Source organism: Amblyomma americanum, chromosome 1 (genome assembly GCF_052857255.1).
Source record: "Amblyomma americanum isolate KBUSLIRL-KWMA chromosome 1, ASM5285725v1, whole genome shotgun sequence".
In the NCBI taxonomy this organism is placed as follows: domain Eukaryota; kingdom Metazoa; phylum Arthropoda; class Arachnida; order Ixodida; family Ixodidae; genus Amblyomma; species Amblyomma americanum.
Window position 1 is genome coordinate 347,134,363 of NC_135497.1, and position 17,615 is coordinate 347,151,977.

At 47.4% G+C, this 17,615-nt stretch overlaps 1 protein-coding gene across 1 annotated transcript; it reads right to left on the reverse strand.

Moving 5' to 3' along the window:
- Window positions 1-7,475: 7,475 nt before the first annotated feature.
- On the reverse strand, window positions 7,476-14,229 carry LOC144121470 (uncharacterized). Its single transcript, XM_077654696.1, has 4 exons — window positions 13,731-14,229; window positions 12,583-12,855; window positions 8,469-8,696; window positions 7,476-7,790 (listed from the first exon to the last, which is right to left on the reverse strand). Exons 1-4 carry the CDS (start codon window positions 14,115-14,117, stop codon window positions 7,476-7,478), a joined length of 1,203 nt encoding a protein of 400 aa, XP_077510822.1. The 5' UTR covers window positions 14,118-14,229.
- Between the last annotated feature and the right edge of the window lie 3,386 nt (window positions 14,230-17,615).

The window sequence follows — 17,615 nt, forward strand, 5'->3', positions numbered from 1 at the left end:
ACATGTGTGCAAGGCGTGTTCCTTATTTGTGGCGCCCAATATAATATGGGTGTCTTCATTATCATAAGTGAAATAACTTCTGTTTACATGTTTCGATTTCAGCAATTCTAACTCCACTGGTATCTGGACAGTACGAGGAATCCTCTGAACCGGATGCTACGATTTCCTCTGAGAACTTCTGTAAAGGGTTTTTTACCAGTAATGTTCTCCCATTTCAGAAGGGCATGCACTGCAAAATGGGTCACAAGTTAGCTGCATACACATACTCCACGAATGACGTTTCCTTGACAATAAACGCAGCAGACTGATCACCATCATCATCATTCTGACTATGCCCACTGCAGGACAAAGGCCTTTCCGATAACACTTTTAACTAAACCCATCCTGGGCCAGCTGCAGCCATCCTGTCCCCGCGAACTTCTTAATCTCATCCGCCCTCCTAACTTTCTTTCGTTCCTGCTACGCTTCCCTTCACTTGGAGTCCAGTCTGTTACCCTTAAGGACCAGCGGTTATCTTGGCTTCACATTACATGCCCGGCCCAAGCCTATTTCTTTCTCTTGATTTTGACTAGGACGTCATTAAATCGTGTTTGACACTCTGCCCACTTCCTGTCTCTTAATGTAACACCTATCATTTTCCTTTCCATAACACTTCCTATGCCTGCGCAGATGCGCTCGTGGTCTCCGCACGCAATGGTCGCAATCGAGAACATCGCGCTGGTTTCTCAAGCCTCCTTCAGTCATTGATTATGTGCAGCGCAGACAACACACTGCACGGCAGGCGTGTCCACATGTAGGTCACGCATACCTGTTCTGACTAGACAAAGCCAGCCCTTCTTTTAACTATGCCCGAAAGTAAGCCCAAGAGGCTGTCGTAAAGGGATTGATAACGGCCACTCTCCTTTGGATTCTTTTTCCGCAGGGCAAATCTATGGGACCCGTTCCAGCCATTTCTCTTTTCGTGAGGAACTCGCTCGAGCTTTTCAAAAACTCTCTCGATTTCCCACGCAGCGAAGAGTATTCAAATACGCCACTTGCCTTCAGTATGTTAACGCGTACTTACAGACACGTCATGGTCAAGTTAAACTCAATATTGTCACTAGGACACCGTTCAAGCACGTGCATAACCATCTTAGCTGACGATAAACAGCGACTTGTCTTAGCAGCAAGCGCGAAAGCATACGTGGGTAACATTGGTTCGGGCCGTGGATGATGCATGATAAGTCATCACTGCCATCGAGCATTGCGACTGTGAAAATTAACCAGAGACCACCAGAGCCCCGGGCGGCTCATCACGACATCTGTGCGACGCAGGCAATGCTAGGGGCGAGTGAACAATGTAGTGAGTGGGCATGAGCGTAAGTGATTGGTTGTGAGTGTGAGCGGTGAGTGCAAGTGACTGTTGTGAGTGCGTGAGGTCATGAAGGTGAGTGAGTGGTTGTGCGTGTGAGTGGACACGAGTGTGAGTGAGTGGTGAGTGCGAGTGGACATGAGTGTTTGATTAGGTTTATGGGAGTTTTATGTCCCAAAGCTGGCTGTGGAAGTTAGTGAGCGGAGTTGGCACTGGGCAAGGAGAGCTGCCTCAATCAGCTCATCAACCGTGTTGGAGATGCCAAGGGCGAGGAGCATGTCGTTGAGCGTCGAGAGAGGTAGGCAAAGGGGTGCTTGAGGCCGCAGCGTATAAGGCAACCGAGGCGTTGCTCCTACGTGGGCATGAGACAGGTGCAGTGTAAGCCATACGACTAAGGACAAATGCTTGAGGTGGCGAAAACGGCGACAGGGTCCGCTTTGGCGTACCGCTTTCCCCGCGACAAGGAAGTAATGCGAGAAAGCCACCAGCTGGCAGCTGACATGCAGCCGTTGCGCGCTTGTGATGCTGTGAGGAGAAGCCAACCAAACTGATACAGGATTTTTGCGGCCTCCAGAATCTCCACGAGCGCATTCGCATAGGAGAAGGCCTCTACGGCTCTCTAGTAAGGATCGTCTGAGTTGCGTCCCTTGAACGACTAAGTGGCGCCGCTATTGCATGCGTTTCTGACGAAATTTTATATTACGAATGTCGGCTATATCAAACTATCTTACTATTTTTTACCTCTCGCTATAAAGAGATTTCACTGTTTATTAATCTCTGAGCAGCAGGTAGAACTTACCTTTACGTGTTTCGTTTTTGCTTGGGCTAGCCTAGCATAAAAAAATTTAAACATTTTTATCAGTGGGAATGACCTACATTATCAAATGTGGGCACTATTGGCAGCCGCAAATATGCGCACACAAAGAGACAGGTTGGGGAAACCTAAAAAGATTGAAAAATAATAATCCCTGCCGGCACCACTGACGTGTAACAGGCTTAACCTAATGTTAATATAAAAGAAGAGGCCCAAGGGCAACGGTAATTTTACCACCAGTAGGTGTTGAAAATGGAACAAAAAAATGGAGGGGGTGGGAAGCTACATAGAGATCCACAGCCGGGAGAGCGGGCCCAAGGAGACTCCCCTGATCTCCTATGGGAAGTAGCGGAGAGGATGGGTGAAATGGATATGTTGAATGGTTGTCGGGAAAGGGGTTATGACCATAGGGATGGGAATGGAGACAGCAAGTTTTTTGCTCTGATCCTTCGATTGTCTCGACTCCATTGCTGGCCTTCCTGGCCAGGACGGGGAGGGCGTCAAGATTGCCCAATGGTGCGGCCCCGCTCACGGGATGCCCGACCACCCACCAAACGCAACAGGCTCCGACCGCCGGAGACAGGAGAACCTAACCCGGGGTCAGCTACCTGGGGCCCCTCCACGACTTGTAGGGTTTGTTTCCAACCTGCCAGCTACTTCTCGTATTGTGCTTTTCGCGGTTTTTCAGACACCGGAAGTATGTGTGGTGTGATCCGGCCAAAAGAGGCTTAAGTCGTCAGCCTATCGGCCCTCGGTACCATGACCCAACATTTCCGGGGGACCCACCTGTGCTTCCATGCAACCAACCATGCACTATTTTGTCCCCTAGCTTCCTCCGCTCCTACTGAGGAGGGAGTGTTCAAGGCCGGACTGACAGGACCACAAACCAAGAGCGTGGCTTAGGTTGAGATGACATGAGCCTACTCCGCCGGTACTGCACAACATCGACGGTTTTCGCACTAGTCGTACTACGCCCCCCTACCTCGGTGTCCCGCAGTGACCCCAATGGCCCCGCGGTCAGCCGTGTGGCCACTTCCCCGAGGCGTCGTTTTAGAGCCTGGCAATGTGAACTCCCCGCGTGGACCTGGTTTCCCCGGAACCAGAAACTGGCACGTCGGTAGCCAGACGTGCACGCCCCCGCGTACGGAGAAAGGTAGCATGTATTTGAAAACCTTTTGACATGTGTACATGCCTTCCGTGCCGGATTCCGTGGGTCCAGCCTGGTAATATAACCAGGCTTGCCTCCGCTCAGGCATCGGACCTCACGGGCGCAATTGGCCTTAATAGCTGCGTGGAAGTCGCTGCCACTCCCATGGGGTTCGCATCCCCAGAGGGCGGGTCCTGGCCATACGCATCGCCACCGCTGGCGTTGTGGGGGGTTGTCACAAGCAGGCCGCACAGTCGGATTTCTCCCCCACGAGGAGACGCAATAAAATGACTTAAAATTGCCTATAGCATGAAGTACTATATGCTTCATGATGACGGTATTTTTTATTTCATTTATACTGTCAGCCCTGACGCTTGGGCCATTACAGGAGTGGGTGTTCAAACACGGAACAAAAAGCAAAAACAAAATAAAACAAACATAGCTATCAACACAAAATTTCATACATATTGTGCTTGCCACTAATACAAAATAAAACACAGGTAGGATATAAAGTAGAAGACAAAACACTGTGCAACTTGTAAATTCACTAAGTGATTGGGATGTCACCACAGAGTTTGGTAGCATGGTCCATTCTTTAAAGATTTCCGGCAGAAAACGAAATTTAAATCAATAATTTCGGACAGTCGGCCTTGGGACACTCGGCCTTGGGAATCTGTGGTGATGTTGTGATGCTTCTCTTGCTCTAATTTCGAAGTTGTGGGGTTTCTAGCGTGGTTTGAACCTTGAGCTCTGGGCCAACACCACTCCGCTAGCTCGAACCACAGCTATGGCCTTGAAGAACAGCGCCACCGAGGAACAGCAGGCACGTTTTTAAACGGTTCTGGTCACCGCCGAGGTGTGCTCGCCTCCGTCCGCTGAGTCCGGCGTCTCGCTTTCTTCAACTCTCCGCTGCCTGCTGCGTGCACGGCCCGCCGACGACAAGAGGGGCGATGTGAACGGCTTTGGTTTGTTTAATTTCTAACGCGTCGATGTTACGTTTATCGTAGTGGTCCAAGGCGGTGCATGCGTATTCTAGTATAGGCCGTATGATTTAGCAGTAAGTTAATTTTCTAACTTCGGCGAATGCAAGCTTTCGCTTATGTCTTAGATAGCAGGGCTTACGAAAGGCTTATGAGCATACCAGCATATCATATCAGCACGTTTGCACAAGGAAGTTGGTGAATCAGAATGCCGGCACCTATTAAATATAAACCTTGCTTCGAGACGCTGAATTCGGCTCAGACCAAGGTTTCTTTCTTAGTATCATCTGTTTCGGCGATTTCGAAGACACATCGCATGAAACACATAATAATTGATAAACTCGCGGCTCTGCACAAAATATAAATTTCAGTTAGACGCGATGGCAGTTTAGGCGACTTGCCGGCTTCAAAATGCTTTCCTTCAGAAGAATGCCCAAAATGTCTCAGGAGCTGCGTCTGCGTCAATGAGCAGTCGAGATCAGGCTCAGTGCGCAGCGTCTAGGACGAATTCTAGTGCGCAAGAGTTCAATTTTGGTCCCTTTCCGATGCGTCTCGTGGTTCTTGTACGAAACCTACAGAAACGTTGGCAGCGCCTGCATCCCCGCCGTCGTGTGGTCTTCGGCTGATGATGTCGATTCTTGTGCTTGGTCCTCAGCTCGTTCTGAAGTGGTGCGGCTCGGACAACTGTTCGGTGTACAAAACGGCTGTTAGAATGACAACTATCATTATCATCATTATTTATCAATACTTAAAGCCCCTAGATGGAGTACTACCCAACGAGGGAGCGTATAAATATAAAAGCATCCACATGCTACTTAAATATGCCATACAATAACGCCCAAACTGAAGCCTTTCTTCGATATTTAGACACATCAGCTCAGGTTCTATTACCATTTCTTTCTATCGCCTGAAAGACATGAACATTTCATTTGTCGCAAAAGGCAGCAACAAATTCGAAGTTCATTTCAATTGATATTTTCAATACGCATGCAGCAATAAACACTAAGGTGGTTGTAACATTTTGGGCCATAATTTAATTACGAAGGTTTGCAACATAGCAAAACTTGTTAAATTAAAAATTAAAAGATTACTGAAACCTACGATGCATATTTCGATCACTAGCAAGCTAGCAGTGCTGGACTTAATTACTCTCAGATATATCAAGTGATCATGGTGTACGACTAGGTTACTGAAAGCATGACATTGCGACATAGTACTTAGAACGAGAACGAAATGCATTCTGACCAGAAGATGTTAACACGAGTTGGGACTGACGGCCCTCGAGAGGAATCATACCGCAGCGCACGTTCTCACATCTAAAGAGATATAGGTAACTTGCAAAGAAATGTGGACAAATTGTGGCTAGCAAATAGTCCATAAGATAAAAATGGTGATAGTGGTCAATGCTCAAAATCTCGCAACCCTAAATGTGCGTGGCATCCAGGCAGGGAGAGGACCAGCTTCATGGTTTCATAGAGGAAGATTAATCAGAACATATTCTCTGTGGGACACACGGCTATTCACCTAACATGTAAATAACTTTCAGATAATCTGAATTTCTTAATTTATGACATCTTCGGGTGAGTAGGACTTGAAGGCTCAGACAGCGACACCTTTACATCTCGCAGAATTAGTAATTATTTTTCCAGGTTACTTATCTGTTAACAATAATATGTGGAGACCTTCAGAGTCCTATTCAGTAGACATCACTGGCAATTGTATACATGCACTACTTAAATTATTAAGAAGTTTCTGGTTAAAAGACTCACAACCAAGCAGAACCTCGATGATATGTGTCTTAGGCGCACGCCATGATATCAACGCAAATGTCGCACCTCAGACCTGCTTCGATCAGTACAAGAGATTGCGTGAACAACCTTCGTGGCCCTCTTTTTGAATGTCTTTTCTTAAGCTCCATCACCAGAAGAGCTTCGTTTCGAAGTATGAGTATATCCTGTTGCCAATGACAGGAATCTTGGGAACGAAAGCATCGCCCATGAAGCCTAGCGTTATTTACCAACTACAGCACTTCCAACTCATGTGACCGGAACTGCGAACTGAATGGTTCGTACATCAATATTTGGCATCGGTCAATGTGCGATGACTCTATGAAATGAGAATTATGAAGCAGTTTTGGCGCTGGCGCACTTTAATAGCTATGTCGGCTGCTTAGGCAATATGTCATGCTAATGCTGGTCTCTTCTCGATAGCAATTTTCAACTAGAACTCTTTCGAGGGGGTCGCACGAAGCTCAGTGGGGTGCCAACTCGCCCCATACCCTATTCTAATTAAACAATGGGCTCACGTGCAAGCATGTTGGCGATATGTGCGGTGGCGCTGGTTGCAGATGAAAAGTTTCACTCCAACAGTGCTACAGAAAATATGGAGATAAAATCACATTGAAAGAAAAAACAACAGCCAAACAGAATTCATTTGGTAAGCCAGCAGTGATGCCATTTCCACAGTTGCTAAGACATCCCTGTCTTCAAGATACAGCAGTTCCTGCTCAGTGCAAATGAAGGCCTCCTGGTGCCAGATGGAAGTACCTTCTCATTATTGGACGGTACTCTCCACTTCCACGCGTACTGGCCAATTGTCAGCAACAATGTTACTTGTGAACGCCAGTGTCAAATGTTCCGCCTGTGTGATCAGGGGTGCTCGCATTATTTTATCACTATGGAATTATCTTCCTTGTGTCCTTCATTCGTTATTTGCGCTTCGGGCAGCTACCTTTTAAAGATGTATGATAGATTAAATGGACGTCTTGCTGGGCACGGTGGTAACTGTACATCTTTTTGGTTACAGGCCCGTGTTGCCTTCAAATAAATCAATTGTGAGTGGCGCTCCGTTCCGTCTTTCTACCTTGTGTTGTGTCTGTTTACGCGCCTGTAACCAAAAAGACGTATGATAGCAACCCGTGTTAACAGCACTTCTTTTTTGTTTTTGTTTACAAAGGGCATTTGTTTTACCGTGATATTAAAAATTGGGCTGAAAAAAAATGAAAATAGGTTTTTGGGAAAAGGAAATGGCACAGTATCTGTCTCACATATCGGTACACAAAGCTAAGATTGTGTACTGTAACGAGATACAGAATCTGAGGGAGATACAGCATCACCCTAGCACTAACCCTTCCCCACAGAAGAACAAGCACGAAAAAAATTGGATATCTGATACGATTCGATGTCAGATGATCTTTTTTGTAATTATTCCTACAACAGAAGACCCAGCAGCAAGGAGCGGCTTCATGGGTGACGTGTCAGTAGCAAGCAATGCTAGCTCCGCTGCCTGGAAGGCGTCGTTCCGAGTGAATCCTTTGCGCCGCTCTGCCGTGTAGCGCTTGCAGAGAAAGACCACGGCGGCGATGTCGCCCCAGATCAGCTTGAACATGCGCAAGATCACGAGCACTGCCAAGCACAAGGCGCAGACCCATACGCAGGCCCCGACAGTGTTGTCACGCACGAAGTTCCGCATGTGTGGTCCGTACTTCTCGTTGTGCATCTGCAGAATAACAGACGGCGCACGAGCCGGGGAAAATTGCCCAACCTTGTCACGATGGCTATAAAACGGGATATTTTAAGAGCGGTCACCTTTCTGCTTTCCATTGGTTATTGGAGCGTGATTGTGTGAAAGTGAATAGCTATGTGGGCGTTATGCCTGCCTGGACAAGCATTTTTCCTCCAGATTCTGGTCATTAAAGGTATAAAAACTATCATTGTTAGGTTTAGCACAACCATCCAAGCCTTTAAAGTATGGTGTGTGTGTGTGTCAAGTATCGTAAAAGAGCAACCACTAACTCTCAGCTTGTAAGCAAATATGTACACAGTGCGTGCAGTGTGTGAAGCTCAGTGTGTCAGCATCAGCATCCCCCGATGCTCCTTGAGTTAAAAGCAATTGTGCCCTTCCACCTCGGTTTTACTCAAGCGCAAGAACTACCGTGATATTTTTTATTTGTTAGCACGGAAAGTGAAAATTTGGTCGTCGGTAGGCGCGTCAACGAATTCAATCCTCTCTTAAACTCCGTTAGTTTCACTTTGTGCTTAAGGGGAGATTGGCGTAAGGCCGAATTTTTACTGTCTGCAGCTTAAGCTGTTAGCGCAGATTCGCTAACCCGGTAACCTAGCAAGCATTGCGCAAGAAAACATTCTCCGACCACAGTGGTCCATATATATAATATACCTGGATAACCTCGGCGTGCTCTGACTTTTCCAACATCTCATAGAGACATGCGCACGCCTCGAAGATGTCTTCCTTCGACCGACGCGACGGCTTCCGGCACCACGTGGGAAGTGTACAGGTCTCCGAGCCGTACAGGTACGACAGCGTGCGGGGCAGGCACACGAGGTACTTGCTGTAGCCGTCGTACGCATACAAGAACACCGCCATAGCAAAACGGCCTCGCATCATCTGAAGAAACAACCAGCGCAGCAAGGCTTCATTAGGTAATGCCAAAAGAGTCCCACTTATTCAGAAGGCGACAAAGGTTACATCTTTCAGTAAAACATAGTAGTACGGTTTTTCCGTACATGGCCGACATGGATAAACAGTGCAGATAAACCGCAAGCTGATGGCATAAAAGAGAACAGCTGCGTGTTCCAAACAGACTGACACATTTTTTCCAACTCTTCTGTAATGAATTCAGATACTTCCAAAGCCGGACACAACAAATGCACTATCGCAACAGTCCATGTACAAATAATCTCATCCGGACAGCTTCAAGACAAGAGGACAGGGAGTTTGAAAGACACCTAACAAACACGTTGGGATAGTTAGCTCTTAATTATCCTTTAAGTTCGAGGCTACATTGTTCCATGGAGACACAAATAATGAAAAGGCGACGGTAGAAGAGCGAAAATTCTTCCGCTTATGAAGGAACGACGGGGCCGTACATAGAAAATTAACGTATTTTCTTATTCGGAACAGGGTACACTGGATAGACTATAGGGGGCTTTTCGTCTGTTTCCTTTCCATTATACCTTCGTCTACGATCATCAATCACACTCCACCTTGTTCCATATCTCTGTACTTCTTTCTTAGAAGACCTATTCAACCCAGTTGGCAGTGGGATTCTCTTAAAGAACATGGCGGTAGTTTCAGAATCGAGCCCAGGAGGCTGGATTCCGTTCCGTCAACGTCGCGTCGCCGAAAGATAACTTCCTAGGGTTCTCGATGCACGCCGCCCCACTCCGTCGTTCAGGGAGGACACAACCGCGGCATTTGCACTATAGCGTAAACCCTTGCGGCGGCCGCCATGTTGGTGCCCAACGCGGAGGCAGCACATGGGCATCGCGCAGCTGCATGTCGACCATGAGGCGAAGAAAGGCGCGCCGCGTTGAGAAGATGATGGGAACGTTTATTGCTAACGGTTGGCACATTTGCCTAAGATGAACAAAACGTAAAAATAAGCGTCGGCAAAGCAAAAGGCCATCACAATAAAATCTTATAATTCTTATTTTCAATGCTTAATCGACCACAGGATTTTTCAAGGAGCTTTAACATTGACAGAGACCCGTAAAACGATACGGTAACTTATTGCTGTTGTTGCCATTGCCTTCATTTCCATAGTTAGTGCATTTAACTTACAATGATGCTAAAACTCTTAACAGCAGAGAACTACCATGCTTAGATGCTGCATCAAAGCCATTTGGTAGCTGGGTTTACGATTAACAAGATTACAAAAGCGCACTCAGACATGGCCGGACACAAGCATAGGCGACAAAACAGATGCTGTTTCTGAATAATGTCCTCCAGTCACCAACTAGCCTAATCATATGCTGTATAATGCCGCCCCCAGTACAAAACAACCCTGGCGATATTGGCTGTGCTGATGGCAGGATAACACACATAAGTGATCACTGCCTACCAATTTGAAATAGTTATTTTAACTGACTTCATAACTGCAACGACCGCGACTCTTTTTTTATCTTGTAATACGCTACCGTCACTGCATAATGCTAACAGTGTTTCAAGCGGCGATATTGTGACTTTCAGGTGAGTTTCAGATAAATCATGCACTACACCTGACAACTCTCTTCTTTTCTTCCCTTCAGCTTGCTGCTAGTGCAAAGTACCAACTTTTTCTGTAGTACATAGCTCCTTGTACGTAGCACTAATTCGTGGACGTGTACTTTTCAGCGCAACCAAAAAAACACACGCAAAAACGTGGTGACAAGACACAGCAGCGTTTATCCATACGCCTACGCTAGCAAATATACACACGCGCTTAAGAGCAGAGCATTGCTTATCCAGAAGTTAAACCAATTGCACATGCACACATATACGCAAAAGATACAGAACAAATAAACGATAAATTCAGTGACTATGTACGCGCCAATCAACTATGAACGTCGAAGGTGTGGTATTACTCGCACAAAACACACGACCCGATCGTAGGCTGTCAGTAGGTGTTTGGCTTATCTCGGAAGAAGAAACATTCCCCAGCCATGTAGCGAGTGTTTCGTGAACAGTGCCACACATTCCTGAACACTTTGCCAAAAACGCCGCGCACAAGTCTCTCCCAACCCCCAGCGATGAAGCGTGGGGAGCGTAATGGCCATTGCCGCTTGGGAGGCAGCATTGACCACTTCACGGAATGACTGACAAGGCGCTCCAAAGAGGCGTGCGCATCGAGGCACCCTACAACTTTCATTTAGGCAGCCTCGCCAAAAGGAGGAAGGGATCGAGGAACTTCGTAAAAACCGATAATAACATATTGCACGGCTCTGCGTTCTGTGGCGTAACGAATATGTTCCGTTTTGCTGGACGTCGAACAGACTTCAAGACTGCTTTTTCAAGCTCATTTGTCATTTGCTTTTTTATGCTGACAGTAAATTACAAATTATACACGATCGTTCATGGATTTGTGTTGTCATCTAGGTAGGACTTTTGGATCGAAATTGCCGTTTGGGCGAGTTGGTGTGACATGATTCGAAAAGACCAGCGCGGAAACAGACAGGGACACGAGAAGAAAAAACACTGACGACAGGACGAGCGCTGACTAACAACTCTTTATTGTTGAGGAACACCCAGCACAATATATGCCAAAAACACCACGTGACAGTCAGGGGGCCAAAGATTACAACCTAATCCACAGTCATCGAGGGGCGGCCAACACATGCTTGAACCACAAGGAAAAACCACAAAAAGTGAAAAAAGGGGTGAAGCTTTATGAAGTGAGCATATCAAAAGTACTTTAACCAGAAAAAACCAAGGGAAAAAACAAGTGCCAAACAACATCGCGGCCAAAGGGCGGTGTCAAGAACACTTTAACAATATCGAAGAGCGAGCCTAAAAGGGCCCAAGCAAGCGAAGCAAAAGCAGTCAGAAATCTAAAAACAGATGAAACGTCATGCAACCGTACAGATGCCACAAACAACTGAAACCAAATGAAAACAACCTAAAAAGCAAAAACTTGTCAACGCCAATAAGGTAAGAGGTAAAAAACAGTCTGCATGTAAAAACACAATTGATGTGTGAGCTAACACTACCTTTTCGAGATATGAAAGATGAGCTGTTAGCCCTAACCGGAAGCTGTCGTTTATGCGTTGGCAGTTCGGAATCTCTCAACACATTGCGAGTTCACAACTTGCAAAAAGTTCCAAGATGCTGCAAAAAGGGATCGAATTGTAGCCGTGCAGGTATGCTACAGTGCATGCTTGAATGTAATCATTTCAAAGTGCTAGAGGCAAGGCTTCCATTCCGTGTCCTTGGTGCCAGGGTAAACCTACAATAGAGCATGTCACATGGACCTGCCCTAAGGTAGACTTAGAGCCTAGAATAAACCACCCGAGTGTGCCGCAATGGGAGCACTTGCTGGCCAGCCATGATGAGGAAGCGCAACGATTTCTCTTACGTCGAGCCACGATGAAAGCTGTCAAGTGCGGCATCCTGGACCAAGAATCGATCACGGCGCCAGTGACCCATAAGGGTCAAGACCACTTTAAATCTGCCACTAATAAAGTTTTTTCTATCCATCCATCGCCATGTCAGGTGGCAGTTACATTGGCTGGTCGTGAGAGATGTCTGTGTTTGAAACAGCTACCAGGCCATGTGTGTTGCGCATAACTTAACTCCTGAAAATATGTGCCAGGAGTGTGGTGTGAGGACTTCCCGCTTTCTGTAAAACTAAACTATAAAATGACCATGTCTGCGAAGCGATACGCAAAGAAGACTCCAAGCCGCTGAAGGGGCTCAATAACGCTATTGCGTCATATCTTCAAAGACGTGTTTCCTCAAGTTTTTACCCGTACGTTATGTCGGGAAGTTCATTGGGAGCCAGTTTAGTCACTCTCACCGCTAATCCCGAGGCCAGCAGGGGACCATTCACTCTGAAGGAGACGACCAGCCACACAGTGTAGAGCAGCCTGGTCAGGACCAAGACGGCGAAGGATGCACTGTGCCTCCCCTTGTGTAGCGCCTCGAGACACAGGTGCAGCACACCCTCGGGGCCGACGAAGATTAAAGACTCGATCACAATCAGCGCTGGCACCTTCACGTCAGTGAGCAGCGGCAAGGTGGACTGCCGGTGGCGCATCATCACGCCCAGGAACACCAGAAGAGGCAGGCCCTGTAGAAGTCTCAATAGGCGTGGCAGATGTGAAGCGCTGTTCCAGGGAACTGAAGTTCCCAATGAGGATACATGCATGGCGTCAAACGAAACCAATGTCCTGACTGGAAATCCTAACAACAGAAAGTGACGGATTGCGTTGAGTTCAGTAAGAACAACGGCAAGGGAGAAACTAACTATACCTTAGTGTCATCTCCACCACATAATATTTAGCTTGCATGCTAGCACTTCAACTCGTCGTCGTACGTGGCTATTATTCTGTAAAACACAGGCGTCTTTTAAGACGTGAATGAGTAAAAATGGACCAGATCATCTTTTCTGACAAGTTGTGCAAGGAAAAAAATTTTTGCCGCTAGGCCGCGCGCCCTCCCAGCACCATCAGTGTGTTGACTAAATCAAACAATTCGATGTCTTTAGACAAGTCTTCTTCGTGTTTTATTTTCTCATTTCGATTTTTTTTTCTCCGGTGGTGACAATGATATAGATTAGAGATGGCAGATCTGTTTCTTCATTATTGGAAACGTAGTTTTCTTATTTTATATGACCAAATTTGGCCACTGTATTGGTGACGCAGTTGAGCGGGAAACCTAAGGTTGAGAATAACATGACACACACAAGGGGTCGTGGTTTTCGTGTAGACTGCAGGTCGCATTGATAGGCCAGAAACTAAAGGCGAAATTTTCAATACAAGCAAAAAGACAGGGTGCCAACACTGTACTAAAACAGTGAGTACTCCTATCAAGATATCCAGCCCTGGCGGTGAAGCACTTAACTCCCACTTTGTCATAAACTAGTTCAGCGTCCACGTGTGCTAATCCGAGTTGTTAATAGTGGTGCGCTTTCCATACGTTCCTTTGCGGCCACAATGAACTCACCACGAAGGGGATGGCGGATGCCAGGACTGTTGGCGTGACGGCCCCGTCGAATCTCAAGGACATTTTTCCGCCCAGGCGCATGATGTTACCGTATCGTTCCTCAGTGCGATTACTCCGTTCATCCCGGACCATACAGCAGCGCTTCTGCAGAGCCCACAACGCAACCTCCTTCTTGCTGTCAACTCCAGACAACCCCTCCTGACGAGTCTGCGGGCAGATGATGACTGCTTTCGGGACAAGGCCACGCCCTTCACCGCAGTCCTCATAATTTCCGCCTAAGCCAGTCTGTAGCGCATCCAGGCTTTCAGTGACACCCAGTTCCATACAAGGCGTGGAAGCATGTGGCGACCCTCCCTGACACACGTCGGTCATGACTGGCACGTCCATGCTTGTGTTGCTTGAGTCCAGATGGTATGGCTATATACGGCAGCGAATTTTGAGCAGATGAGGGCAGGGAGGGGGCACTAGAGTCTTATGCGCTTTCTCTGGCACTCGTCGCTTAGCGCCACTCGCACACCCAGTCAGGCTCTTTCCTCTTCTTCATTGTTGTTGTTGGCCTCTGTTGGAATGGTGCATACCGACGGTGGAAAATTTGCCAGGGTAAATTAACTATGGAAAGAAATATGTTGGTGTGACGATAAGAGACAGGAAGCGGGCGGATTGGGAGAGGGAACAAACGCGGGTTAATGACATCCTAGTCGAAATCAAGAGGAAGAAATGGGCTTGGGCAAGGCATGTAATGCGAAGGCAAAATAACGGCTGGTCATTAAAGGTAACGGATTGGATCCCACGAGAAAGCAATTGTAGCATAAGGCGGCAGAAAGTTAGTTGAGCGGATGATATTAATAAATTTGCGGGAATACGGTGGGCAAAGCAGGCAAATGACAGGGTTAATTGGAGAGACATGGGAGAGGCATTTGCCCTGCAGTGGGCGTAGTCAGGCTGATGATGATGATAAACTCAAATAGGAGATATATGTTTACCAACTTCTGTTGAGTAGGCATTGGTTAACGTTTTGGATTAAAAAATAATGAAATCTAGAAATACATAACGGACAAATGAACCTACATTACGCAATGATTTATTAATGTACAGGTACGCACACTGGTTTAAGAACGTGACTCCTGCAGGGCGTTTCCATCAAAGGAGAGGACAACATGAATACAAGGATGAAGCCCTGATCGAGGAAGAGGATCACCAAATAAGTTCTCTGAGAAGAAAACCTGCGGAAGCAAAGGAGGAAGTGTTCAAGTGATTCAGCTTTTGGGCTTCGTTGACAAAAGTTCGACGTCTGGCATAAAGCTACAGACCCGAAAAGATCGTGAAGCAACCTTGCTCTTTCTCTGATGTTTCACGGCAATTCCTATGCTTGAAAACATTCACGGATATTTCTGAGCTAATGGTACACCACTTTCATTTCCTTTTTTTTTTAAATTGCGAATTCAGACTGCCATGTTCGCTTGCTGGAAAACGACACTTTTATCTAGGAAGGTTTTAATGTGGGCGCGGCACATCGATGTGTCATTATTCGAGCCCCTAACCAGAGCACTTCTGACCCTGCAGCAGTGGCGTAAATCGGGGGGAGGGGAGGCAGGGGTTCCTGACCCCCCCCCCTCTTCTTCCCTTTGCTCAGGGCGGGGGGACGCAGCATCGGAGTGCCACCAGGGTAAAAAATGCCGGTTCTGAGACACACCATGGGATCAGCTTGTTGCTGTGTCATGTAATGTAACATGTAACAAGATTGGTTTAATGTTTACTGCGTGCATGGTTGCTAAACAGCATTTCACTCCCTGGGACAGTACACACCTCCATAGTAGCAGAAACCTCCGTAACGTGTTCACCATTAGATTGCGTATCTGGAAATTCCTGTGATCACATTGACTTCTCCTGTTGGCACACAGGGATGTGTGTGTCCTAACTTCACTTGCATTGATCCGATCTTTCACTTCTGACGTAAATTGTGTCTGCTGCACAAATAACTGAACATTGTATAACTGATAAATTCGCATGCACTGTTGCAAATGCGTGGCCGGATAGGACTACTGCGCGTGCGCAACAGGCATACAGCCTTCGTCAAAAATGTACATCCCAAGAAGTTTGCTTCTAAGCTTCTTAACGCGGCTCCCTAGCACATCTATCAGTCCAATGCTTGGGAGGATTGAGGACGAGAAGCCATTCCTCATTCGAGAGGTTATGATCGCTGAAGATGTATAACTAGGCACGCTGCAGGCCTCAGAAGCAAACCCTTAGGGCTGTATACTTTTGACGGGGGCGGTACGTTAAACTGGTATACTTCTACGCTGGTATGTCTCCTGGGTGCTACATAGCTCTGTTGATGAACTGAACATAACCACCAGAATGCAGCAGCAAGAGCTTCACATACGCGGTTGCCAGCGAGAGGGCCTAGAAAACAGGCCGCATTACGAGAGATTCGGGGTCTGGTTCAAAGAGAAGCTCTTGACAAATTTCTGTCGTCGTGAGCGCCGCCGCTGGTCTTCCCTTGCGGCCGTCAGCTCTGTTTGGTGCTTTAGTGAAAGCACGCTTAGAATGCCTTGAGGTAAAAACGCCACTTTTATGAACTATTAAAATACTTATGAAAAGCTACATGCGGAATCCTATGTATCTGCTAAACCTAACCGCTCAAATTATCTGATCATTGTTTATGTGCTATAAGGAAAAAATTGCTGCCCAAATCACTCCGCTTATTATCCCTAAAATGCTTCGACATTTATGAGCTCGTTGCAGGGCTGACCGCGGCGCAACCAATGCGGAAGCACTAAGTGCGCTACATCTCTAAGAAAGGCGCGTTTTGGCGGAATGGCTCGGCCAGCACTGCTCTTGAGGCGTTGCGAGGGTGTGTGGTAGGAATGGTGCCGCTCGTATTGTAGCGCAAGCTGCCACTTCTCGTTTCTTGCCACGTTGTTTCGATACAATCTCTAAGTTGCTCCGTCGATGGTATTGACAAGGCCAGAATCCCTCAAAAAGACAATAATTTGTACATGGAGGCCTTCTTTTCATGAATGTCATATTGGCATTGTCTAATTGTTTTGTTTGCTCATTATAGTTTTTTTAACAAGGAGGGTTATGAAGATGGCATTTGTGTTTCCGGCTTTGAATTTTGCAGCGTGAGCAACACTGGCCGAGGTTGAGCAGTTTCGCGTGGTTCCTGGAGAGCCGTGCTGCGCATGCGCGAGGAGCAGTGACATCACACGGCGCACAGCTGGCGCGCCGGAGCCGCCGCCACACGTGCCTCGCCGGTCATAGCCGCGGCAGACGCACTGGCGCCAGCGCGATCCCAGCTGTGCGCCTTCGTAGCAGAGTAGCCGTCTGATGCTGCGCAGGAGCCGCTTGATAGCGCCTCTCATTTTGTGCGCTCGCGCAGAGGTGTCAGTGGGAGTGTACATATAGCGGGGCGTTTGCCAGTGTGGTATAGCCATGAAGAAGGAGAGCGAAATTGCTGCTCAGCGGCAATTGATGTTCAGGGGCTCAGCGTAGCTCACGCTAAGTATATCCTGGCATAGGCGAGCTAAGCCACTCCTAATTGGCTGAGTGGAGGCGTTTCTTCAACCAAGCGTCTCCAGCACCGACAGCAGATTCGAAGTGACATCCGATACGATGATGTTACCGGTCAGCTTCTTGCCCTTGACACGCTCGTTGAGCGCGAGGACGAAGCCGACATCCTCCATGTACGCTTCGCTCTCGGTCCAGCGGGTCATGTCAACCGGCGTCAGCACGCACGGCTGCGGCTCGGCGTACACAGGTTCCTTCGTCGTTTTCTGACATCCTGTCAGTAGGAATGCTTCAACGTTGAATGGCTGAACGCGTATGGCTTCGCAAGCGACCAGCAGACCACGAACCGTCTTCCTCGTCCCTCATAAATCTGCG

Excerpts from the sequence above, each read along its gene's own strand:
- LOC144121470 (XM_077654696.1), bottom strand. The coding sequence starts at position 14,117 with ATGGACGTGCCAGTCATGACCGACGTGTGTCAGGGAGGGTCGCCACAT. Across the intron at positions 12,856-13,730 it reads CATCCGCCATCCCCTTCGTG|GGCCTGCCTCTTCTGGTGTT; the intron begins GTGAGTTCATTG and ends AGACTTCTACAG. Across the intron at positions 7,791-8,468 it reads AGCACGCCGAGGTTATCCAG|ATGCACAACGAGAAGTACGG; the intron begins GTATATTATATA and ends GTTATTCTGCAG.